This window comes from Odontesthes bonariensis, chromosome 14 (assembly GCF_027942865.1).
Source record: "Odontesthes bonariensis isolate fOdoBon6 chromosome 14, fOdoBon6.hap1, whole genome shotgun sequence".
Taxonomy (NCBI): Eukaryota; Metazoa; Chordata; class Actinopteri; order Atheriniformes; family Atherinopsidae; genus Odontesthes; species Odontesthes bonariensis.
In genome coordinates this window covers 12,688,852-12,713,298 of record NC_134519.1, presented here as the reverse complement: position 1 = coordinate 12,713,298, position 24,447 = coordinate 12,688,852, and the positions used below count along the sequence as shown (strand labels likewise).

Below are 24,447 nucleotides of genomic sequence, written 5' to 3'. Positions count from 1 at the left end.
ACTCACAGCACACAAGGAACCATTTGTGACATAACTGTTAAGTGAACAGTTGATGAAAGCCCATGGTGTTTAGTTCAGCAGTTGGGCCATCCAACTCTGCCCACATCCAACTATGTCCACATCTTATTGGAGTGGTAAGTTTCATGGTTAGGTGGCATGGAACCTAAAGTAATGTGGATGTGGATGGAATCGGATGGTCCAACTCCACCTTACCACAGGTTGCAGTGACGCTGACGGGTTAAATTACAGCTTGCAATGTTAGCCTTTAAGAAAATGAGATAACATCAAAATAAAACAACAACAAACAATAAACTTAGACAAATTTACCGCCTTTTTATTAGAATCTCTCAGGTTTTCAGACTTCCGTAAAAAAGGGCTATGACGATCACAAACTGCTGGGTGCAACACTTTTTTTACAAACTGGCTGCATATGCTCTATAAGAAATAACCGTCGTTACATCGTATTTATTTATGAGATTTTATCGTTCTTTTCCTGCAGATACTCTATGTGTTTGTGTGTTTTTGTCAGTGATGCTGAAAGAGTCCCCTACGAGAGCCCTGGGAGGAGTTACACAGTAAAATAGATAAATGACACTAGGTGGTAGCAGAGCTCCCCGGGGCAGACACACCGACACTGGCGAACAGTGCAATATCTCTCTTTCACTCGTGATTTATGCACTGCATGTAGGGAGGACACACACTTTGTATGGCTCTTTGTTGACTACCCAACATTCACATGTGTGGGTTTCAAAAAGGCTGTGTGTCTTAATTTGGGTGTCTTCTTTTGTAGATTATCAGGTTGCATATCGGGTTATTTTTTTTTTTAATTCTGGGACATTTTCATTAAACTCTTGAATATATAAAATCCACATATACTTAATAATCAGTATTCAGCAGTGTTCAGAATACCTCATATAACTTGGTAATGGATCCATTAGTATGAGGAAAAGCACAGTACTTAAAGGTTTTCCTCTTATGGTGTATAATAGAAAGCAATTACCTGAATAATAGCCCTGTAGGCATTTCCACAATGGAATATGATGGCTAAGTACGAGTTGCACACTGCGTGAGTACAAAAAGGAGAAAAGAGTACATGAAAATAAGATTTATCGTACAGTAGGACCACTACTTTATTTCAGCTTTTGAATAATTCAGTACAAAAATAAAACAACGAGCAGCGTCAAACATTTTCTTCATCTTTTATTATTCTACAACTCCACAGGGTCAGTGAAAGACGACTTGACAGTGTGTCATGACTTTCCTTAGTGATTGACCTTTTTGCCAACGATGGTGAGGTAACTTTAAAAGTAATTGGCCACCCTGCGAATGGATTGGATGTTGGGGTTCTCTGCCTGCCACTCCATGTGGGTACAGTAGTTTCCTCTCTCCACGATGTACATGCGGCCACGGTAGTTTGGCTCCTCATACAACACCCAGCTGTTTAGAGAGGGAATAAGATTAAATACATGTTTTCAGATAGACTAAATCTATTGCATGTCAGGAAAAAGAAGGTCAAGTTAGACATTTTCACAGAAAATGAGACCAAGAATTGTTTTTTATTTGTGAAGCACTAAATCTAACTCCAGGAATTTTCTTTTATTTCTTTTATTGTACCGTTAGTCGGGCATTTTATACCTTTGAGCAGGTGCCGACAGCAGTGGAGAGAAGACAGAAATGCAAAATGGCTCTCTGCTGGACTTTAACCCATCACAGTTCATGTTCTGTGCCGGTCAGCCCCAGGCTGCCTCCGCACCTCTGAGATTTCTCATTTTGTTTATGTTCCTAAAAGCATTGAAAGTTTACAAGTGAAACTCCCTCATCCAGTTATCTATGTGGAGCTTTCCTTGATTTCTTCTGGTAGATTTGTCTGCCTCGCCTGCACAAGCTTACCTGTGCTCAAAATGTATTCATAATGTGTCATTTTCATCTGTGTATAGGCAATGCATTTATGCATGTTTAACATCTGTGACAGTCATTTTAGTATTTCAAAAAGAAAAGAAATATCTAGGTTTTCAGCAGGCTTCTCTATGAACATTTTTTTGGACTTGAACTACTCTGAAACCATATCTTAGCCTACATACATATATGTTGCATATGGTCCCATTTTTTTCTCCTCTCACTTCCTTTTTAGATAATAGCTAAAATGTAATGTTCCGGAGCTGCAAGTAGCCCAGTTTATGTGGTATTAATTTAATTTCTTGTAATATTAACTTCTTGAAAACACCAGTTTAATCTGCAGCAATTCATTGTGCCACAGTTATATTTTCATTCAGCGCTTTAGTTTTGAACTGTTTGTCTGTTTATTTATCTGAAGGCTGAAATTATACCAAAGTGTTAAACCTCTTTTCAGTCCCTGGAAGTTTGCTGTCCTCCACCTCAGAGGCATCTGATTCAACAGCGATTTGCTGAAAGTTTTTGCAATATTAACTTACCTGAGTTGGTTATGTGGAGGTATATGTAAAACTACCAGCATTTGTAATTGCAAACTGAGGTAAGAGAAAAAAATTGCCTTTTGTGATTACAGTATTTCCATAAACTAACCCAGTTTGGGTTGGATCACACAAGTGATCACCAGGAAAAAAGTGTGACCTGTCATTGGAGATTTATCTGTGCTCCAGGCATGTGCAGCCAAATATTTTCTCTGCCCACATAGATACATACGCTCCGTCTCCATAAACCCTGAGGGAGTTGATACAGTTCTTGGTCAGGCCTCGTGCTTGCAGAAACGGACAGTCGTCACACAGCTCCACACACTGGCCGGCAAAGTTGTCTCCCTCAAACAGCTCCATCCTGTAGTGCTCTCCATGCTGGGGGAGGAAAATGGCATGCATGCTCGCTGAGTCATAGCGGTAACAATTGACTTCACCTCTTTACAAGTGACCAAGGCTGTCTCCATTATGTGACCGAGGCTGCACTGTGTGCACTCCTATAGAAATGTAAGCTTTAAATGTGCAGGTGGGGGATGATGTGTATAAGCCATGGTCTATTTCTGAAGTACAGCAGTGCTGTGGATTTCTTTCAGCTGATGGTGTCAGTTTTAAATGGGAACACCTGCAAGGTTAAAATGTGGTTGTGTGGGAACAGGAGTCCTGCTTTATTACAATATTAATTAATCACACTTTGATTTAGCTGTTGTTACATACAGATTTGATCAAATGAGACCAACACATATGCCAATCCGCTACTTTTTTTTTTTTTTTTTTAACCAGCTAAGCATTTGTCTGCCCCTGGGGTCTCTCACACACACACACACACACACACACACACACACACACACACACACACACACACACACACACACACACACACACTCTCTCTCTTACCATTCTGATTGGTCTGCAGGAACCCATGTGATCATTATGGGCATTCCAGCGCTGGAATTCAGGGTACTCTCCATGCTCCAGAATATACTGCTGGCCCTTAAAATCTGGGTGGTCGAAGCAGATGAAGGCCCCGCTCTCCACACGGATAGAGTTGACCCTGTTCATGAAGCCGCGATCTTGGAAGTTGTCGCACTCGCTGAAGATCTCCAGCTTTTGCCCCGTGAAACATTTTCCCTCATAGAACACGATCTGTTTTTACCACAACAGTGAAGACACTTTGAAAATGCTGCAAAAAGGTTTCTTTTTCTGTCAAACAGAGAGTCAGAAAGATTCGTAATGGATACCTAAAACTGGACAAATCTTTGTTTGTAACGTCTTTGTGATCAGCTTTTGTTTGTGAATAGACAGCATTGGTTTGGGAAAGCTGCACTGAGGCTGTATTATTGTTTTACTCACCTTTCCTGAGTACTGAGACATTTTCCACTGTTAACTCTTCCAAAATACTCACAGTCTAAGAGTGGAAAAGTTTGGACTCCCAGATATATATGCCTGAATGACAGAGTGGTGGTATCGCGAGGGGGATGCAACAAAAGCACAACAATGGGGGGTTTAGACATTTTGCCACATGGACAGTTTCCCTTACATGTGCCAGTGCTGATATTGGAGTTTGCCTCCAAACGATGTGACACAATAGAGTGGCAGAGATTTTGCTTTGATTGGGCTTTAACAGTGATGTCGCACTTTGTCTGGGGTTGCAGAGTAATATTTCGGTTGTGTCCAGATGAGGGGAGACGAGGAAAACAACAAATATAAGGAGGGAAAGTTAAAGCTGAGGTGAAAGGGCAGGGATGACTCAAGGAGCAACAGAGAAATTTGGTCCAAGTCAGTCTAAAACTAGCCCTCCTTATTCTCTTTTGCAATCCATCACTGTTGTTGTTTCTCTGCTTTTGATCCGTATTTGATCAATTTAGACTTTGGCCCATGAATATCTGAAAGGAAACTCATATATAACATCCAACACCACCAGATTTGACCTCAGGCAGGTGCAGCAGGTTGTAAAGCAAATATAACTTGTTTTCAACATGATTTATGGCCTCTCCCGCTCTTTATTTAAGGCAGCGAGATAACACACAAAATTTGAAATGACCTTTCTCCCTTGGGTGCATTATTAGAGATAAGTAAGTACAACAAAGTCTGGCTGGTATGATAATTACTTGTTATTCAAACCAAGTAGCAGTAGAAAACATTTCCAACTGCTGCAATATCCATCCACATGGATTTTGTTTATCAGTCACCTTTCTTGGGGTGATTATGTTTTATTCTTATTCTGATATGTTATTTAAAGTAACAGTTTAAAGAAAGGTTGGAAAGGACTTGGAGTTAGTTGACCTCTTGATGAGGAATCAGACCAGGGATGCACTGCTCAAGCCATATGTGTCCTCATTATATGCCCTCAGCTGTCAGATAGTCCCTGTGTTCTGGTTTGAACATATTCTTTTATATCCAGATTGCAAATTTCAGATTGAAATATACATTTTTGCACAAGTACACAAATTTAGGCCCCAACTGTTTTCATCGGTCATTCATTTGAGCAGGGCTCTGACTGTATTTTGAACTACAAGTGCAATTGAGTGGAGTATACTCAGTAAATTTTTTTCTATGCATCAGCCAAGGTACAGACTTTCAGCCCTGTCTACCGTACTGTGAAAAAGTCTGGAGCCTCCTGATGTCATTTCTTTACATTTTGATTCCAAAATGCCAGATTTTCTTTAGTCTTTTCAAGTGGATTGAGTAATAGTTCTCCAGGCTTTTTTTTTTTTTTTCAAATGAACACTTGAAAGACAACATCGAAACATCTGTTCCCATTTCTTTTGTTGCATCAACAAAAAAAAAAAACTGAAGCTATAATAAGAAATAGTAGTTTTGCACCAAAGTGATTCACAAAGAGCTATTAGCTGAAAAGTTGACATATCTTGACATGGTGTCCAGTGGGACCAAAAAAACCCATTGAAATTGGACAAGTGAAGGACAAAAGAAGTGGAAGCCTAAAAAACTATCTCGAGCAGATGGACAGCATCTGAAAGTGACGTCCTTGAGAAATGGGATACAATCCAGAAAAGGCCTTAGATGGGACCTGAGAGCCATCTTGGTCTTTAGTTGATCCATCTGCTGTACATAAATGGCCTCCATGGAAGGGTGGCTGCCAAGAAGCCATTCTTCTTGGCAGAGATATGGAGAAAAAGCCTGAGCTATGCCAAATGACACAAGGACTGAACTGAAAATCAGCGGCAACAGGTCTTATGGAGGGATGAATCCTTCCCAGAGCCCGGACCTCAACATTATTGAAGCAGAGAGGGATCATCCTGACAGAGAACGGAACAAAAGGCAGCCGACATCCAAAGAGCTTTTTCCTTCAAGAAGCCCGGAGAACTATTCCTGAAGACTACTTAGAGAAATGACAGAAAGCTTGTCTAAGAGGGTTTAGGCTGTGTTGAAGAATAAACGTGCTCATACCAAATTCTGACTTTGTAGCTTTGGCTGAAAAGACTCTTTTTTTTGCTTTATAAAACATGTTAAACACATTCTCAAATCAAATTAGATTCGAACTAAAGGATAAAGGGTGAGTCAACCCTTATGAGTCAGATATACTCCACCCAGAGCAAACCCACTATACCTTTGACCTTTTTCTATTTGTATTCTTTAGTCACAAATCCAACAAATATTAAGTATTTAAGTCTTAGACCAACGCAAACCTTACAATCTGCAAAGTCACATACCGGACACACAGTGGACAGCTCTTGCATAATGCATTGAGAAACCATAACCCCTGAACACAGTGTACCCAGAGCAAGCAAGGTGCTAAGTAAATAGACTTAACAGAGATACAGCACTTAATGGAACGTTACCATGACAGGACAAAGTATGGAGGAGTATAAAAACACTGGAAGACGATGAGTCCATCTATCCCATTTGCAGACACTGAAGCAGACAAATCAGCAAGGTATGTGCATATAAATTCAGTTATCTTTTTATGTGTATTTGATCCTTTTGTTTCTTATTTATAACAGGTTTTGAAACAGTACTTTAAAATTTGCACAAGTTTAATTTCTAATTCACAGTATTTTGGTTAAATGTCAATATTGTTAGTCAGACTCTCATGGGATACAAAGTACAAGCTAACAAAACTAGCATGAATTGACAGACTCATATCAAGTTTCGTTTCATGGATTTCCAGCTGTGAAACTGGAGATTTGAAAGTATTGTGTGTGTTATCGGTCCTGTGCTTTATCTGGCAAAGGCTGCAGTGCTGAACAGAACAATGAAGCTGTTGGTCTTGGTTTTAACCGTCGCCCTGCTGTTTGCAGCTGGTGAGTCTGTCACTGATTCTCCACTCTATAAACACAAGCCCGACTGCTCTTCAGCAGGAAAAGTCTGCTTTCTCTTTCAGCCTTCACGGCACGGCCTCAGCAAACCCGTCAGGGGCCGAAATGCACATCGTTTGATTTTACAACAGATTGTCATAATCGTATCTGAAAGATCAAAGTTGCAAATAGACTGACTCACTTGGGATGATCAGCAGACAATGTTAACATTTAAGTCAAACTTTGTGGATGAGTATGTGACAAATATTGTTTTCAGTTTTTTTTCAGCTCCCTCAGAGCAAATTTCAGTCCACATCAACAGGTTCATATAATCAGGTGCACTTAACACAACAACATTGTCTGAACTTCGTTCTTGCTGTTTCTGCTTTCAGGTGAGGCTCTGAACTGCCACCGCTGCGTCCCAAAAAGGGCCGGAGGCGACTGTCAGCTGAGTGTAGACACTTGTAAACCAGGGAAGGATGCCTGTGTTGCAGCCAAGTTCCTCAGAGCACCATGTGAGTTTCCCAGAATTCTAAAATATTAAAACAGCTCTATCGTTACCACAATTCATTCGGTGCGTTCTTCTCACAAAATTGACTCTTTTCAACTTTTCCTATTTCACTACCTTAGTTGGCCATTTCCAGAGATGCATCGCTTTAACAGACTGCAACATGCTGAAGATGAACGCCTACATTGATGTCAAGTGCTGTACTGAAGATATGTGCAACACCCATTAAAAATCCCGAATCAAAGAAATTGCGTTGTGTGGCAGTGGAGGCCGAGGAAGGACCCCTAATGACTCCTGCAGCAGAATGCCGCTGCTGCAGCCAGCTCCCAGGTGGAAAAACACCAAAGCAGCTACTTTTAGAAAAACATACTCTGTAATCTCCTCTCCTTGACGATTAAAGAGTTTGAAGAATGAGCATCATTCTCTATTCTTTCATTCTTACGGATCAACATTTGTGGTGCTTTCAGTAAAAGTTGCATACCAGATATTTGTTCAACAAACTTCAATTAGTCTCCGAATCTCTCACCACTATTGGTGCCAAACACACCTCTGATTATCTTTAAAATGTTGCTTACGATAACCTTTCCATTAAAAGAGTAACATTTGAGAGAAGTATTTGCCTAAAAACGGCGCTTCTGCTGTATTTTTCCCACATTTGTCATTTACCTGATTGTCCCAGAAAACTGCCACTTAATAAACGGATGCTGCTTTCCTGATTACGAGCAAAACAACAAAGATAATAATCCACAAACCAGCCATCTTACATAACCACTTTTCGCTTTAATGATTACAATCAAAAACATTTGTACAACATTTTCAACATTAGAAAATGGATGCAGATTTATTTTGTTTATTTTTTTTCTGGCTATGAAACAAACTGAGGGACAGAGAGGTACTGCGAGGTGATGAAGTAGAAAAAGAGCCGTATACTGGAGGGCCCAAACAGCTGGTGATGTATCAGAAGAAACGTCAGTGTTTACCAAACTGTTTTCAGGGCTGCTTATGCATGGCAGACATGACAATTCTCTTATCTTGTGTTATTTAAACAGAGAGCGGTCTCTAGCTTATATGGAAGCTGCACAAAGAGAAGCTAAGATGCATCAAGTCACTACTATCTCTGCTCCTAGATACAGGTGATGCCACTTTTGTGACAAGAAAAAAACCAAAACATTTTTTCTGATACATCTTCATACACCGTTTGATGTTTTGCATCAGTGCCGAGCACATAGATGGAGGGGTGGATTGTGGGAAATCTAAGACAAGGGAACCACCACTCATCCTTCTTTTCATCAAACGCACAAAGAAAAATGAGGATGGATTGAAGGGAATGGGAAATACTGATAAATAACAGTGGAATCAGAGCCATAAATAGATAGTATTGGATATTTAGGACCCTGGGGGTGGAGTCAGCTGAGGTGGAGGACTGGCAGCTAGCCTTCAAGTAACGGGATATCCCAGTGCAGTGTTCTATGTGTTGATTGGGCGGCTCTACATCACGGAGCAGGAGGTTTTTCCCGGCTGCACGCCACCATCCATCTTTTCTGCCTCCAGGATCATCCTTCGGAAAACCTCCACGGCCGTCTGGAAGAGAGCGACAAACACACACAGGACGCTGTCACATGCTTCACTCCACACACTCACACCACTTTAAACTTTCAACCTCCGATGGAGCCTCTCGGGCTTTTTAGTCCCAACAGAGATGTCTTTGTTTTTAAGTTGAGCACTGCTGCTGATTAACTGACTTCCTGGAAACATCCACGTGTTGAGTAATGCATCCGTCCATCAGAAAACGTTGGGTGGAAAACACAACAGCAGTGGACAGCACAACAGAACCGAATGCACAACAAAACAGAGGACATGACATTTTACAAAGCACGGCAACAGCGGAGCAAACACAACATGTAAGAAACACAGGGACGCCTTTCATTGTTTGCTGCTTTGCTGTGTTTTGTCCAACGTTGCGCTTTTGTTCTGTTATGTTGTGTTTTCTGTTTTGTTGAAGTTTTCCTGAAATATTCTATTCCAACTAAAAGGCTGTTTTTATTTTGCTTTTTGGTGTGCTTTTAGCGTTTGTTGGATCTTGTGACTTTTGTCATCTAATCATCGCGTTGATCCCAGCGTCGTTTTGCTTTGTGAAATGTTTCGAATACAAGTCGCGTTCTCCTAAATGCTGCATTTTCTGAAAATGCGGTTCTGAGTTTTTCCCCGGCGTTGCTGCGCTTTGCGCTTCAGAGCGACCGTATCCCTAAATGAAAATGAAAAACATTAAGAGTCCACTTGAGGCCAGGAAACACAGCGCAGACAAGACAAGAGCAGAGCAGCAGGGCTTCAGAACACAGACTGTGTAGGTGTTCTCAAGCACGCCTGCTGTTTTGCTTCATTTAGGCGCCGCAGCGTAAAGTGCCCCAGAGCCGGCTGAAGAGGAGTTTAAATCAGATGGTGTTGGTCACTAAATTCCCTGTATGCCAGTCACATCAGTGGTCTCCTGACTCTGACGGAGCGGATGCATGACAACAACAGCACAACCAATTCTCATCAAGACATTTGGCGTGTCTGCCGCAATCTAATTCATGAATGCAACAGAAAATAATACTTTTGCCGAGTGGCACACAGGACTGACTGTGATCCAACATCTCCTGAATCACAGTAACCCAGTCTTATTTGTGCAGTATAGATTGGTTTTTGCTCTGTAGCGGCCTAATGTTCTTTAGAGGCCATTTGATAAATGTAAACATCGTGGATGGCTGTGCATAATGGCACCGGACTCTGGCGCAGCACTTCTCATATCAGAGGCTGCAGATTTATCAAGATACATGTTCCGATGTGTTGGTGGATTTAGCGAGGCTTCTCATGAAGTGTGGAGCATCAGTGGATGACAGACAAAGTAGTAATCACTTAGACTGATTAACAAATCAATACAGGCAGCTTTACTTTCAAAAACTATAAATGTTTAATGCTGATTAAAATCCATCCGCAGGCTAATTTATTCACATTTTAAGTATCATTCCATCAACATGGTGCATTTAGTTAGCTCCTGCTGGTTAAATCACTACAGTGAAACCAGACTAATATTGATAAAGATGAAGTTTTAAGATGTATGTTCGCAGCACAAAGTTTCTCATCTTGTTTCATTCAAATGAACCTTATCTTCATGCACTGCAATGAAATGTGAATTCGCACAGTGTCGAGCCAAAGTGGCAGCACACCGAACTCCCAGTGTGAGTGTGGAGTTTCCAAAGGTCTTCTTGTGTCTTTGTGAGTTTTTTCCCTCCCAAACTCAGACGGCATGTGTGTTAGGCTGGTGGGTGATGCTAAACTGACCATTGGTGTGACTGTGTGTGTGCATCTTTGTCTGTCTCTCTGTGTTAGCCCTGTAATGGACTGGCGACCTCCACAGGGTGTGCCCTGCCCGTCTTTACCAATGGCAGCTGGAGTAGAATCCATCCCCCGTAAGCCTGAACTATGTACGGCGGAATTCAGAGAATGTCATTCCAATTCGGTGATGGTCGACTTCACATGAAACAATGAAATGCACTTTACAGAGAGACAACTACAAGAGGTCCCAATTCTGACCTTTAGTCCCAACTTTGATACTTACTTATTAAAGCTACTTATAATGCTGGATCTTATGCTTCCCATAATGTAACATGATAGCATCTCCTTATTTGCCATTCACTGAATATTTAGCATATCCACACATCTATTATTAAAATTCATTTGAGGGTCGGGGAGGTTGAATTTAGGGCTGTGCTGTATACAGACACTTTCATTTATATAGTTACTTTTTCAAACAGGAAACAAACTATGGGCCTTTCTGTGTGGAGTTTGCTTGTTCTCCCCGTGTATGCGTGGGTTCTCTCCGTGTACTCCGGCTTCCTTCCACTGTCCAAAAACATGCATGTTAGGTTAATTGGTGACTCTGGAGGCCTGTCCAGGGTGTACCCTGCCTCTCGCCCGATGACCGCTGGGATAGGCTCCAGCCCCCCCGCGACCCGACCGACGGAATCAGCGGGTACAGAAAATGGATGGATGGATGGATATAAACTATACTGATGTAGCCAATGTAATCTGCCCTGTCGCCACCTTCTATTGTCTATTAGTCAGCAACAAGGTAGGCTATAGACTGCCTACAATTTCTCCGCACTGTTGCCAACTTTGCAACTTTGTGTATTTATTCAAGAAGCAAATAAGTTCAGCTGAACACCAGAAGAGCTCTGTGAGCACAAGCACACGCTGCGCACAGCAGCTTCCTGTAAACAAACATTTCATTGGTAAAATCTGATTGTGTAGTGGGTTTAAAAGAACTTCAGCTGTATTAAAGTACTGCGAATGAGGGCAGGGACAGTAGAAGAGAAGCCAACAGATGTTCTTCGGAAAACAGTGCAACTTGTGACACTTACCGGTGAGGTGAAATGTTCATACTTCGTGTTTCATATTAGCATTTTTAATATTACGATAGTAAATATTAATGGAAAACATCAATTTTCCCTGCCGATCTGTCTGAAAATACTGAGATTCATTTATTTTTGCCATGGCAACCGCTGCCACTTTCTCAACAATGAATATCGATACAAGGTTTTCTTTTATGTCTCACATGTAACTGCATTTTTATAAACAGATCAATCACAATCTCTTTACCTGGTTCTCTTTAGCTGAGGACTCCATGAAGGCTGCATTCCAGGATTCAGCTAACGCTTTTCCCTCCTCACAACTGATTACTCTGACGTGGGAAAAGCAATCACAGGGAATTAAACAAATGCCTATTTCCCAATTCAGCTGCTATAACTAGGAAATCTGCTCAATGTGAACAATTCTGTTGACTCTGTGTTGTGTATGGGGAATTGGCAACAAAAACTCCAAGAGATGGAATTCCAATCAGCTTGGTGCAAAGTTAGAGAATAGTTTCATTCATTCCTTTGGAGCACACGTGAGCCAATACTAATTCTGCAGAACTTAAATGATTACGTAACACACAGCGCTCTGACCTATGTGCGTGGCTGCCTATGCCTAAGTCTAATGAAAACCAATTTGGTGAGTGCTAGGACATACCGCTCCATATGTAGGTCGTTCTTGTTTCCGACGAGCATGATTGGAACTCTGCGTTGAGGGGAAAGTAAAATGCCACAATGTTGTGTGTGATATATCCCAAAAGGCTTGGAAAGGCTTGGGCAAGAGAGAAAAGAAAAGGCTTTACTTACTGAACTTTTCCCACCATATCCAAGAGCTTTTCATGGATAACTTGTACGACTTCAAAGCTGGAAGAGACAAGAGGAAATATTAATTTTCAGCACTCACAAAGTGCACGCAGCCCGATTAAAGAGATATTTGACTGCTTTTCAGGGTGAACATGTACCTTTTATTAGATGTAACAGAATAGACCAGAATGTAACCGTTGATATCTATGGAGTAAGTCTGAGGAAAGATGGAGTATTCATCCTGGAAAAGGTTTAGAAAGTGAAACAGTTAGTGTGTCATGTTACAACTCATATTTACATGAAAATCAATAAACCAGTGACAGGCTGGTGGTGTAAACCGAGTCATACCTGCCCTGCTGTGTCTACAAGCTGAAGGTGGTATTCTTGTCCATTTATTGTGATCATTTTAGTAAATGCTGCAATCCAAAGAAAAAAACAGGTTAGAGATGAAGGAGCAGAAAATAGAAACTGGAGCTTTCAAAGGACTGGGGGGTAGCACATTAGATGACTGCACACACAGTACTGTATCTTCATTACACTATGATGTCTCGTCATTTCAAGACACAACCCACTCAGGGATCCAGTTTGGTACCACTGAGTTCATTCAGTGCAAAAACTGTCAATATCTGTCTGGAGAGTCTTGTTATCTACTGCAGGAGGACAGAGGAAGTGCACAGCCTGCAGCATCTCGCCCGTAGCGCTGACACGACTTTATATTAAGCATCCAGGGATTATTTATAGACACAGACCACGCAGTCGAGAAACGCGCGGTGGTATATGTGAGCCTGCGGGTGAAGTTTAGATTCAAGCCTCTGGAGTGTCTGGGATTATGTGTGTTTAGGAGGCTGAATAATTACTGTATGTTCTCCTGCAAGTTGCACCAAAGTAACTTCAAGCAAGGTCCCTTTGAGCTCATGATGTGCAGACATGTACCAGTCAGAGAGAGATATTTCATTCCTACACATCCTATAAGTTTCTCACACAAGACTGAAAGAAAAAAGATCTCTCTTTCTCTGTCTCTGTTTGACAGTGTGGAAACTGGTGCTATCAGCTGGTGTGGCGTTTCAACACATCATTTTGGAGGGAACATTGCACCCTGCTGGGTAACAGCAGGATCTTCTGATTCATTGTCTTCTACTCAAATCCTACCAAACTCATAGATTTACAGTATTTTACAGCCGATATTTAACCGAACGATGTTTAAATAAAACTGTGTCCCACTTATAGACGGACTATGAGCCTGTAGATCCCCGTCTTCCAGAAATTTGACAGCCAGACTGAGAGAGACACAAAGCGAGTATTTGGTGTGGTCGTTTCACCTCTTTTCTTCATTTTAAAGTGTTGCTGTGATTGTTTGTGGCCCTTAAGAGTCTATCTGGAAGAAGTCTCTTTTTAGTGGTTTTGTTTCTGTTTTTTTTTAGTCATTTTGATTTAGATCTTTGTGGTTGGTTGTTTAAAGCACACTTTATTCTTTATTTGGGTCTTTTTGTTAGATTCTTTTCATTTGTTTCCCTCGTGGTGCCGTCTGTAATGACACAAGTGCTTGGAACAAGAGGAAACATAACTAAAATTCATCACTAATTCAGCTCATATTTTACATTTGAAAGTATTTTGTGTCAGTTAGAAATATGTGCTCATTCACAACATAAAAGCACATTCAATCGAACCCATGTTGCATTTAAATCACTCCGAACATGTCAGTTTGTGTGTTCCTGTTGCAGAAATATAGGTCTATTATCAAAAGAGAAAAAAGTTGAACTCCACACAAAGCTTATGTGTTTGAGCATTTCATCAAGAGGTGGAACGACAGTTCGACAGTGAGGAGTTAAGGAGAGTTTAACCATCTTCCTCCATAGTTCAGCTTCTGTAAGAGTTTAATGTGCAAAAAAATGTGAGTTTTGGACTTTGGTCAGACACATTCATAATGACAAATCACAGGAGGGGTGACTGCTGTACGACTTGACAAAATGTTTATCTGATTAATCAATAGTAAAAACTATCTTTAGTCGGTGCCCTATATTGATTGTTGCATCTAAACTATCATATATTCTGACTGGCTGCCGTCATGTGACCTAAAAAAAAAAAAAAAAAGGCAGATATACCTCCTTTGTAACCGAACAGCTTCCCCTACTTTTAGGGCTTTTATATCACGTTTGTGTGATATATTTGGTCGTACTCTGTTTGTGTGCCGCTGTGTGCATCTTTTTCTGTAATTTTAGCCACGATGATCATTACCAGTACAGAATGTTCAGAAAACCTAGAAAAGGAATGAGGCAGTAATTTCCTAGTTTCTATAGAGTAGAGTCAGAAATCCGACTGTAACCTGGAAACTACGGTCCACGTTTGGTAAACGCACTTAATGAAGAAGGTAGCTTAAAGTTTTGGAAGGCTAACTTTGTGTTTTCCTTCCTGCTGCCAAACAAGCAAAATATTGGTTTTAACATGAATATCTCTTTCTAGATTTGGGAATTTCTTCATTTTTTTTGCAATATGTAAGTGAAGATTCTCTACCAACCAGGTGATGGTAATTTTAAGTGCTTGAACAGACAAGAAAGACAAGCAACTGGACTTCTTTTCTTGGTTCCTCCGTTTCATCTCACCATCCAGATAATGAGCCTTTCAAAACAGGAGTTGAATTATCTTCAAGGACCAAGTAAAGAAGTCCACTCGGCTTCTCTCAAAGCCCTTTAGATCACTTTCCTACATAAGCTTTTCAGATTATGGGGATACACTAGTCAAGTCAAATCAAGTCAACTTTATTGTCAATGCTGCCATATGTGCAGGACATACACAGAATTGAAATAGTGTTTCCCACTTATCCCTGGTGCAAAACAGCAATAAACATGAAGTAAAATATAATATATATATATATAAAGTAGGAGGTAAAAAAACTACTGACACATTTTAAATTTTTGGATAAGAACTTTGACCCGAGATACTTTAATCCCTGTTGTAAATATTAGTTTAAAAAAACCCTGAAAGCCAAAAATGGCACAAACAAGCAACACCTGTATGGAGGAGTGAGCAGCCACCTCAACTTGTAAAATCCCCACTCACTGTTTTCTATTGTTGGGTCATAGGAGTCCACAAACTGCCCTTCCACAAACTGAATTGTCAAGGAAGACTTTCCTGAAAAACACAAATAACAATTTGAAAAAGGCAGTCATCAGATGAAGGACACTATTTTCATGTGGAAATTAATCATTAAAAGCAGCAGTAATTAAAAATATATATATATAGGATTTGGCCAGGTTAGGGTGCTTGAGTACCAAAATGTAGCATAGGCCCTCATATCATAAGGAAATAATAGAACAAAAATCCTCCAAGAAAAGAATAATTTCTCGATGCACTGCACAAAGCATGCTTTCATAAAGAAAGATCTTCGCCATATGCATCCATAGGCACAGGATCAGCTTCATTTTTAAGGGGGGGGGGTTTGTCGTTATGGGCATGCTGTCCTTTAATTGCGCTATCTGTGTGTGCCATCGCGCCATCCTCAACATCCTTTCGATGCGCACAAATTGTGCCTCCTTGATTTCAGATGCGATGCATCAAACCACGGAGTGATGAGTCAGAACCACTGGACCGTCGGGCCTTTTACAGATCATGGCCCTGACTAACATGGCTCCAGGGTTTGGGTCACTGATGGAAAAGCTATCCATAAGAACAGAAAGAGTAATAAAATAAAATTAAAAAAAAATAAAATGTCTTACAGCCTACTGGAGGCCTACTTAAAACCGCAAGGCCGCATATCATCTGGTTGCGCTCATTCTTCCGTTCTGCCAACGTTGCGTGACAGATTCTACTCCCTGCAATTTAAGTCTATTATAGGAGGCGTAAACCGCTCTCATAATGGACTTAAACTCACTCGAGAGGCCGCTGAAATTCTCCCCTCAGCGTCCCATCCGAGGACACAGAGAAGTCATCCCCCCTCCCCCTGAGCTCCGTCTGATGGACACTCACCTACGGATCTGTACCCGAGGATGGCGATTTTTCGTGATTTTGGCTGCGGCATGTTTCGTCCTGGTTATCGCATCCACTCCTCGGGGTCTACCGCAACCTCCAACCGGAATGGCATCCAAAATTCAAGGGGCGTAAAGATCCGTCATATAGCCCCAAGCTGACGGCGGGAATCCCTCTTCTTTAATGTGTTTGTGATGAATTCTACGACCAAAGCTTGATGCAAAAAAAAAAGGTGATTTCGTGTCATATGAAAAAAAGCATGGAGTATCTATACATCTACAATAACTGCGTCACTCCCCTTTGCAATATAATGAATTAGTAATTACTGCTGCGTATTGATTGGATACAAGCAGAGGAAAGGTGGGCTTAGAGGCCCTTATCTGCGCTGTGATTGGATAAAACAGCTGTCCATCAATCAGTGGCGTCCCATTTCTGAATTGTGATTGGCTCAGATGTGCTCCATGACGTGCCGGGTGGTCGGATGCAGTGTCATTCACGTGGTAAGAGGGAGCAGGGATGCGGGAACTGATGAGGACGCCATGATTCTTTAAATCAGCTGTAGTAATTCTGTTGTGACCTCGAAATGACACAGAGGAAATTTATCAGGCACCGCAGGCACCTCAAAGACCATAAAACAAACTGTCAGAAGATGTACTCACAATTCAGTCGCACGAGTCATTGCAGAGAATGAAAGTCAGATCAGTGATTGTGGAATCACATTAAAAAAAATAGTGAGGTGCAAAAACCCAAACAGCATTTTACCAAACACAGCTGAATAGAAAACGCAATCTCTCAGAAAACCCAACGGCAAATGAAAAGGGAGATCAACAACAGAAAAAAATATCGCTGAAAACATTTCGAAAACCGAAAACAACATCTGACTAAACAGAGAAAGCAAATAAACCAAAAAAACCTCAACGAAAAACCACAACAATCTTTTTCCAACTTTGCTTTGTGAAATGTGTTTTGTGAATGCTTTTTGTTATTTTGTGCTACCTTTTATTCTTTTTGTTTGTGGTGTGTGTGTGTGTGTGTGTGTGTGTGTGTGAGAGAGAGAGAGTGTGTGTGTGTGTGTGTGTGTGTGTGTGTGTGTGTGTGTGAGAGAGAGAGAGAGTGTGTGTGTGTGTGTGTGTGTGTGTGTCTGTTTTAGAATTTGTTGTTGTGTTTCCAGTGTTGTGAATAAAGCTGCCTGAATAAAGGCAAGGCAAGGCAAGGCAAGTTTATATTATTTGTATAGCACAATTCAACTACAGGGCGATTCAAAGTGCTTTACAGATACATTAAAACAGTAGAAATAAAAAGCACGATTTAAATTTTAAACAAAAAAAGAAAGAAATAAGAACAATAGATAAAATCAGTAGTTAAAATGTGAATGTGAATGTGAATAAAGCTGTTATTCTTCCACTACTGTCTCCTAATCAGCGTGATGATGGTCACTTTGAACTCATTTGTAAAGGGGTTCACGTAAAATACACAGTATTTTTATTTCATTTGACAAGAGAAGCACATCCTGTAGTCCTTAATTTCATTGACACCATATTCCTTTCATGAATCAGCCAAATAATTTTCTCTCTCTTTAAAGCTTCTCATTGTGCGGTATATACCAACCTTAAGTTACATTTAATCTTACAACACAAGCTCAAGGTGAAGGAGGATCACATTCAGAATTACCATCTGCTTTACTGGGTCAAAAACACATAGAAATGAATTGATTTGAATTGAATTGGTCTCACTATGAGGCAGACATAACAGCCAACAGCAAAGAAAAAGCACAAAGCTCTGATGTAGGCAGACACGTTATGCAAACTATGTACAGTACATACAGATCTATGTAAAATGTCCATCCAGTGTGTACGTGGGTAAATAAACAGTGAGGGTGTATGATTATACACAAATATACATAAAGCAAACTTAGATGGAAAGAGTGGTAGACTTCAAAGTGGGTCAAAAATGATCAACTGCAACCATAAAATGCTCAAAATTCATGGGTATGTGAATTCATCAGGATACGTGAATTCATCTTATTGAGACCTTTATCTACTTATTTGAGTCTGCACAGATGTTTTTGTTTCTATATTTTTATATTGCTTCATAGATTCACTCTCCAGTCTTTCCCTCAGCTGTTGGCCTGTGTCCACAGCACAGGCCTTAAGGAAGAGATGCTCTACAGCGCCCTCCAGTGGGTAGAATTGGAACAGGCTCTGGTCAGGAAGGATGGATATGTGAGGTTAAGTCCTGACTGTAAGGCTGGGTGGCATAATTTATTCTCTCTGCAGTTCTGACTGTCCTTTGAAGCTATTTCCTATCCTGTTTGGTGGCTGATCCAAGAGAGACACCGATGAATAAGCATCTATGATAACTGTAGTTTAGAGACGAGCGGCTTAAGAAGGTCACACATCCTGAGTTGGTACAGGGACAACGTCCTCTGCAGGCGCTTTTTGACGACTGGATCCATGTTAAACACCCATTTTAGGTCATGGGGGATAGCGGATGGCAAAAAACTGAATGTTTACGAGTAGAAACAACAGTGGGTTTGAGTATAGTGAAAGGGGGCAGTTTTCAGGAGCTTTACTTTAACACAGCAAACAAATGAACGTTCAATTTGTACACTTGGATTTCAGCCAGGTGCAGATCTGACCAGTCCACATGATCTATGCCTGCTGTAAACTTGTAGATGTGTGGGAGATGATCATAAATACTTTGTTTTCTTTCTTTTTTTTAAAATGTTCATTAATGGAAAAAATCTTTCCCAAACCAAAATTAGGTTTTAAAAGCAGGGGGGGGGGGGGGGCACTTACGAGCAGCAATTGGTTCCTCGTAAATGTTATTTCCCTTAATTTTCCCTTTAACTGCCTGAATCAGAAATAGCTCATTTCTTTGTGTTTTCTATCTTTCTTTCTTTTTTTTTCTTTGAAAAACACTGTTACAGTGTTAATACAGACTAAAGGACAAATTAATTTATTGTTATCATGATCCAGAATCCTTAATTGTCTGACCCATTTAAAATCAACTGTGGAAGGGGGTTGTGTGGGAGGGGTGTGTTGCAAATCAGAGGCCAACATCAGCTTCAGGAACTGTGGCATTTCAGTTCAGAGCTCCACATACCCGAGGGGTCCTTGTGCTGATTGCGATTTCTCTCAACCTTCCACGCTGCCTCCGGCCTGTCAGCAAGTTTATGATCCACCAACAGGTGGAAGCCGGAACATTTTCATCATACCTTGGACCAAACCCTATTCTGGATCTGCCGAGTCACCGCTACGTTTTAAAAGTCCTCTAAAACCTTATTGTGTAATCGATCATTTTTGTGGCTTATCACTTATTTAGTTTTATTCCTCTATGTTGGCCTATTCCCGGATTCCTGTTGTATTTTATTGCAGTGAAGTTTATGTGCACCTGTGGTTTTGAAAGATGCCATAGAAATAAAGTTGACTTATTGACTAACTTACTTCCATTAGCTACACTGACACCCATAAAAACTGAATATCCCAAACACCCCCTAAGAGCCGATGAGTCTTTTAAAGGAATAATGCTATCATGAAATATCTGCCGACACAGCAGGAAAAGTATAAACACTTTCTAATAGAAATAATTTATCTGTAGTAGTAGTGTTTTATTCAGATAAATTGGCTGGTTCACATTAATGTAACCCTGCTTCACTTTTGCCTCACGTTTGGCCAGTAGATGTCCTTATAACACCATTTATAGCTCTCATAGGAACCACTTACAGATCTCTAAGTGCTCAAGTCACTGTCTTATATTCCCATGGAAAACAATACCTTCAGATTATTCTTTATTTCATTCTCATGCTGTTGTTTCAGACTCATGTATCTCACTGTTGTTGAGGCCATACCAACGCAGCAACCTCACACACAAATCAGACAACACACATCCATGATTATCTCTTCTAATACTGTATTCTCTTACTGACTTTAAATTACCCAGATCCTAATATAACTGAGATTTAAACCAAACCACAGGCATGCGACAATACCGTAGGAACTAAGGCCACAATAAGTGGGTTAAGCCCATATGCAGACACTGGAATTCAAGGCAGGCGTGGTGAAGGTGGTGAGATGATGAGAGTCCTCTTTGCTTTTCAAATCTAATGATGCTCACATGCCAATCCTCCCTCACTGATTTAGTCTACAGAGAGTGTTGCTAAATGCCACTTTAGTGAGTTTCAATGGCAAAACCCTTTGAAACAATTATATTCTTTGCTAAAAATAGCAAACAGACCACAAAGCTGTGCAGCTCTTTCTGCCTGGCGACCAGTGAGATCCCCCGTTACCCTGTCACGTCCCGAGGCATTACTACTTAATCACAGAAATGTCCAACACCCCGTCAGTAAGACCCAACTGTTTTGCCTCCGCACACGCTTCTCAGCAGCAGAGACAAGAAATCACTGGTGTCAGCAATAGGCGATTTGTTCTGCATGACATTGGGTGCCAGAGAAAAATGGCGCCTGCAATCACTGTGAACTCACACACAAATACACGCTCATACGCATGAACCATGTTGCTTTCTCCACCTCTCCCACTCAGACACACACTCGCAGTCTCCGTCAGGAAATTATGATGACCAAGAATAGGTCACACTGGTAATACAGCCGTGCTCCAGCCAAGGATTACGGTGTGCTGACATAAGCCAACAATAAATACCCCCTGCAAGAACAACAGGTGTCTGACAAGATTGTTTCGCTTTAATAAAAGGCTTAAATAAGCCTCAGACAAATAATACAGTAAGCTCTTTTAGACATGCTGGCCTTTTGCTGCTTCATCCCTTGCAGTATGAAAATGTCTTTTTTCACATCGTCATTTAATCTCACAGAATCTGGCGCGCAACGAGAGGGAGATTTGCCCAAGGTGCCAGCGTTGTGTGTAATGTCAGGAGATCAGCATTCCTGTCACGAAACACCCCGCAGAGTTCACTTTGGATTTTCAGCCTGTGATTTCTTTAGCTATGCGAGAGAGTGGACATGCAGCTGGAGCTCGTGTCTCTGAACTCTGGGTTTGAGGCACCAGCGCCAGCCTCTTTCAACTCACTATGAAAGCACCCCTGGCTCTGTTAGTATGCCAGCCTGAGCACCAGTCAGCCACATCCTCCAGCTGGGCCTGTGCCACCACTGGGCACCTGGACCCTCTCTCAAATCGCATGAAAAAGAATGCATATTTAAGTCAGAAAGATGCTTTTGTGCCTCGACACACAACAGCAAGCCTATGGCTGCACGATGCTGGAAGGATATGTGTACCTATATTTCATTCATCTTATTGAGACTTTTATCTCTGTATTTCGATTCTGCACAGATATTTTCTTACAGATTTCCCTCTTCAGGCTGTGCCTCAGCTGTTGGACTGTGTCCAGAGTCACACAGGCCTGAAAGACAGCCATCGTTATCCAACTCTCACAAGGTGTCATTGTAGGCATCCTGTGATTACCATATCAGCACCACATGAAACATTTATGGATCACTGGCAGTGATGGGCTGGCAGTCATCCTAATTTCCAGAACAGAGCTTGTCAGATTCTATTGTTTCAAGTTCTGGTAGCAGAAACAGAAACATTTTCAGCCCTGAGTTTCTCCACCACACCTGCAATCCTGCCGAAGCCTTGCTCAAACAGACATGTCAGTTGCTGCTTCAACAGTAAATACTACTTCACTAATTGTAGCATTCATAACAACCTTTGCTGTTCTTTCCGGAACACTGCTCCTTCCGCTCCTTTGCTCTGCTGTCTTTGTGCTTCACTGCTTTTTTACTTCGTTAATATACAAACCTGTGCCACACTTGCTGATCTGCTTTAATCTTTTTTTGTTAACATTATTCATCTTTTTATCTTAACAGTAATGTGACTGAAATCGCTCCGATTGTTCAGTATCATTGCTCTCACTCAGCATAGCTTATTAGTAACAAAGCCCTGATTAAAAATACTGTGCAGTAACTGCATGGAATCTCAGCAGCAGCAGCTGGTTCAAGACAAACAAGAGTCTGAGATCAGCTATCAGTTATACTGGCTTGTTCTACTATGTTCACGCGAGTAGACTGGACACTACGAAGGGAGATTTTTCCACGAGAAGAAAAGCATTTTCTTCATGTTACGATTTCTTCATTCACAACTACATTCCGGCAGGACTTCTTTTCAGCTTAGATTTCACATGGTTCCTGTTGGGTGTTGACTGTTAAAACCTGCAGTTAGCAGCCATGCACAAGTGGTACCTGGCACTTAAAAACCCTTCAGCAGAGTGGGATATTTAGCATTGACTCAGCAGATGTCACAGTCCGAGTTATTAATTCGACAATTAAATCCTTTAGTCATTAAAGCATTTAGTCTGGCTGTCTTTCGGTTCTTTCTGGGGAAAAGCCACACAAAATGACATAGTTTCCTGATCAATAGCAGGGACGAACTATCGTTGCCAAGGTTTCTCAATCCTGGCTGTTGTTTTCTGCCATTCCCCTAAAATGTGGTTAACACAGTGAATGCAATATTTACAATTCATTTGAAGTTGCTCTCATGACCACTAGAGGTCGCATATTCTTCAAACGTAAATATGGGTTGTTTCAGTCTGTAGAAGAACAGTCCATGGGGGACACATTTAGGCAGAGGACAGTCTTGCATGGAAGTCAGCAGACTAACATCACTACTACTACAGCCCCTGCTAATAAGCAACAAAATCTGCAGTGTGTACACTGATATGTAGCATGACATTGTGGGTGAACACTGTCATCATATAGAGCGTCGGTTGATCCTGAACCTACACTCACCGGCCACTTTATTACACCTTGCTAGTAAAAGGTTGGACCCCCTTTTACCTTCAGAACTGCCTTAATTCTTCGTGGCACACTTTCAACAAGGTGGTGGAACATTCCTCAGAGATTTTGGTCCATATTGACATGACAGCATCACGCAGTTGCTGCAGATTTGTCGGCTGCACATCTATGATGTGAATCTCCCGGCCAGTCCAATTTAACGCGGAAATTTGATTTTAATTTAACACGTTAGGTTTGACGTTTTTGCGCGTTCAGAGATGGTATTCTGCGTTTCTTGGTTGTAACGAGTGCTTATTTAAGTTACTGTTGCCTTCCTATCATCTGGAACCAATCTGCCCATTCTCCTCTGACCTCTCACATCCAACAAGGTATTTGCGTTGTTCTGGAATTATTGTCTTAACTCCCTACTAAGATTTTGCTTACCATCCTATTACATCTGATGAGAAGTGAAATAGAGACTTTCAATGTTTGTGCCGGCCGGCCACGTGTTTATTTTCTTCTGCAAAAGAGGTCAATCCTCACCAGTCAGCGTTCGTGGTGAGAAGAGACCCAGAACAAAGGAAATACGATGCATTTATACAGAAAGGGGAAGGGTTTGATTCTTTCAGGTGTGTATTCTTTCAACTGTCTCCTTGCCACACCCCCTGGGGGAAAGTCTCGCACTTTGGGGAGATGCAGAATCCGGAGACAATGGTCATTTGAATGATTATTGTCAATGTGTTAATCAACAGACACATGGTCTGCAGACATTGGGTCTACAACAAGGTGTCTTTTAAAAGACAAGTGGTTAGAAGACATCAAATTTACCATAACAGCGTCCACATAACTGCCGCTCACTGGATATTTTCTCTTTTTCGGAACATTCTCTGTAAACCCTAGAGATGGTTGTGCCTGAAAATCCAAGTAGATCAGCAATTTCTGAAAAACTCAGACCAGCCTGTCTGGCACCAACAACCATACCACATTCAAAGTCACTTAAATCCCTTTTCTTCCCCATTCTGATGCTCGGTTTGAACTTCAGCAGGTTGTCTTGACCACCTCTACATGCCTAAATGCATTGAGTTGTGGCCATGCGATTGGCTGATTTTGTGTTAACAAGCAATTGAACAGGTGTACCTAATAAAGTGGCCGGTGAGTTATATATACAATGACGTAAGCTGCTTTGACAAAACATGATCATGTTACAATATTTGATTTTTTGTTTTATTTGTGAAAGTGCAATATTTTTGCTATGTGGACCAACCTAGTAATTTATTGTTAATTCTTTGTTCACAGGCCACGTTGTGCCATTTTATCACATTGGACTAATTCCAGTCAATGAGATGTATTTGAA

At 41.1% G+C, this 24,447-nt stretch overlaps 3 protein-coding genes across 3 annotated transcripts; 1 reads left to right on the top strand and 2 right to left on the bottom strand.

The window, feature by feature from the left end:
• Positions 1–1,301: 1,301 nt before the first annotated feature.
• LOC142398250 (gamma-crystallin N-A) lies at positions 1,302–3,800 on the bottom strand. The gene is made up of 4 exons (XM_075482208.1): positions 3,780–3,800; positions 3,324–3,572; positions 2,662–2,807; positions 1,302–1,437 (listed from the first exon to the last, which is right to left on the bottom strand). Exons 1-4 carry the CDS (start codon positions 3,798–3,800, stop codon positions 1,302–1,304), a joined length of 552 nt encoding a protein of 183 aa, XP_075338323.1.
• A 2,476-nt stretch (positions 3,801–6,276) lies between these two features.
• ly97.3 (lymphocyte antigen 97, tandem duplicate 3) lies at positions 6,277–7,608 on the top strand. The gene is made up of 4 exons (XM_075482207.1): positions 6,277–6,324; positions 6,622–6,691; positions 7,078–7,200; positions 7,316–7,608. Exons 2-4 carry the CDS (start codon positions 6,643–6,645, stop codon positions 7,420–7,422), a joined length of 279 nt encoding a protein of 92 aa, XP_075338322.1. The 5' UTR covers positions 6,277–6,324; positions 6,622–6,642; the 3' UTR covers positions 7,423–7,608.
• Positions 7,609–7,953: 345 nt separating this feature from the next.
• Positions 7,954–16,650, bottom strand: LOC142398779 (GTP-binding protein Rheb). Its single transcript, XM_075482947.1, has 8 exons — positions 16,352–16,650; positions 15,446–15,517; positions 12,737–12,804; positions 12,547–12,629; positions 12,392–12,448; positions 12,243–12,290; positions 11,832–11,913; positions 7,954–8,774 (listed from the first exon to the last, which is right to left on the bottom strand). The coding sequence occupies exons 1-8, from the start codon at positions 16,401–16,403 to the stop codon at positions 8,682–8,684; spliced, it is 555 nt and encodes a 184-aa protein (XP_075339062.1). The 5' UTR covers positions 16,404–16,650; the 3' UTR covers positions 7,954–8,681.
• Positions 16,651–24,447: the final 7,797 nt, after the last annotated feature.

Excerpts from the sequence above, each read along its gene's own strand:
- LOC142398779 (XM_075482947.1), bottom strand. The coding sequence starts at position 16,403 with ATGCCGCAGCCAAAATCACGAAAAATCGCCATCCTCGGGTACAGATCC. Across the intron at positions 15,518-16,351 it reads CCTCGGGTACAGATCCGTAG|GAAAGTCTTCCTTGACAATT; the intron begins GTGAGTGTCCAT and ends TGTGTTTTTCAG. Across the intron at positions 12,805-15,445 it reads TGACCCAACAATAGAAAACA|CATTTACTAAAATGATCACA; the intron begins GTGAGTGGGGAT and ends TTTGGATTGCAG.
- LOC142398250 (XM_075482208.1), bottom strand. The coding sequence starts at position 3,800 with ATGTCTCAGTACTCAGGAAAG. Across the intron at positions 2,808-3,323 it reads CCTGCAGACCAATCAGAATG|CATGGAGAGCACTACAGGAT; the intron begins GTAAGAGAGAGA and ends TTCCTCCCCCAG. Across the intron at positions 1,438-2,661 it reads AGGGTTTATGGAGACGGAGC|CTGGGTGTTGTATGAGGAGC; the intron begins GTATGTATCTAT and ends CTCTCTAAACAG.
- ly97.3 (XM_075482207.1), top strand. The coding sequence starts at position 6,643 with ATGAAGCTGTTGGTCTTGGTTTTAACCGTCGCCCTGCTGTTTGCAGCT. Across the intron at positions 6,692-7,077 it reads CGCCCTGCTGTTTGCAGCTG|GTGAGGCTCTGAACTGCCAC; the intron begins GTGAGTCTGTCA and ends TTCTGCTTTCAG. Across the intron at positions 7,201-7,315 it reads CAAGTTCCTCAGAGCACCAT|TTGGCCATTTCCAGAGATGC; the intron begins GTGAGTTTCCCA and ends TCACTACCTTAG.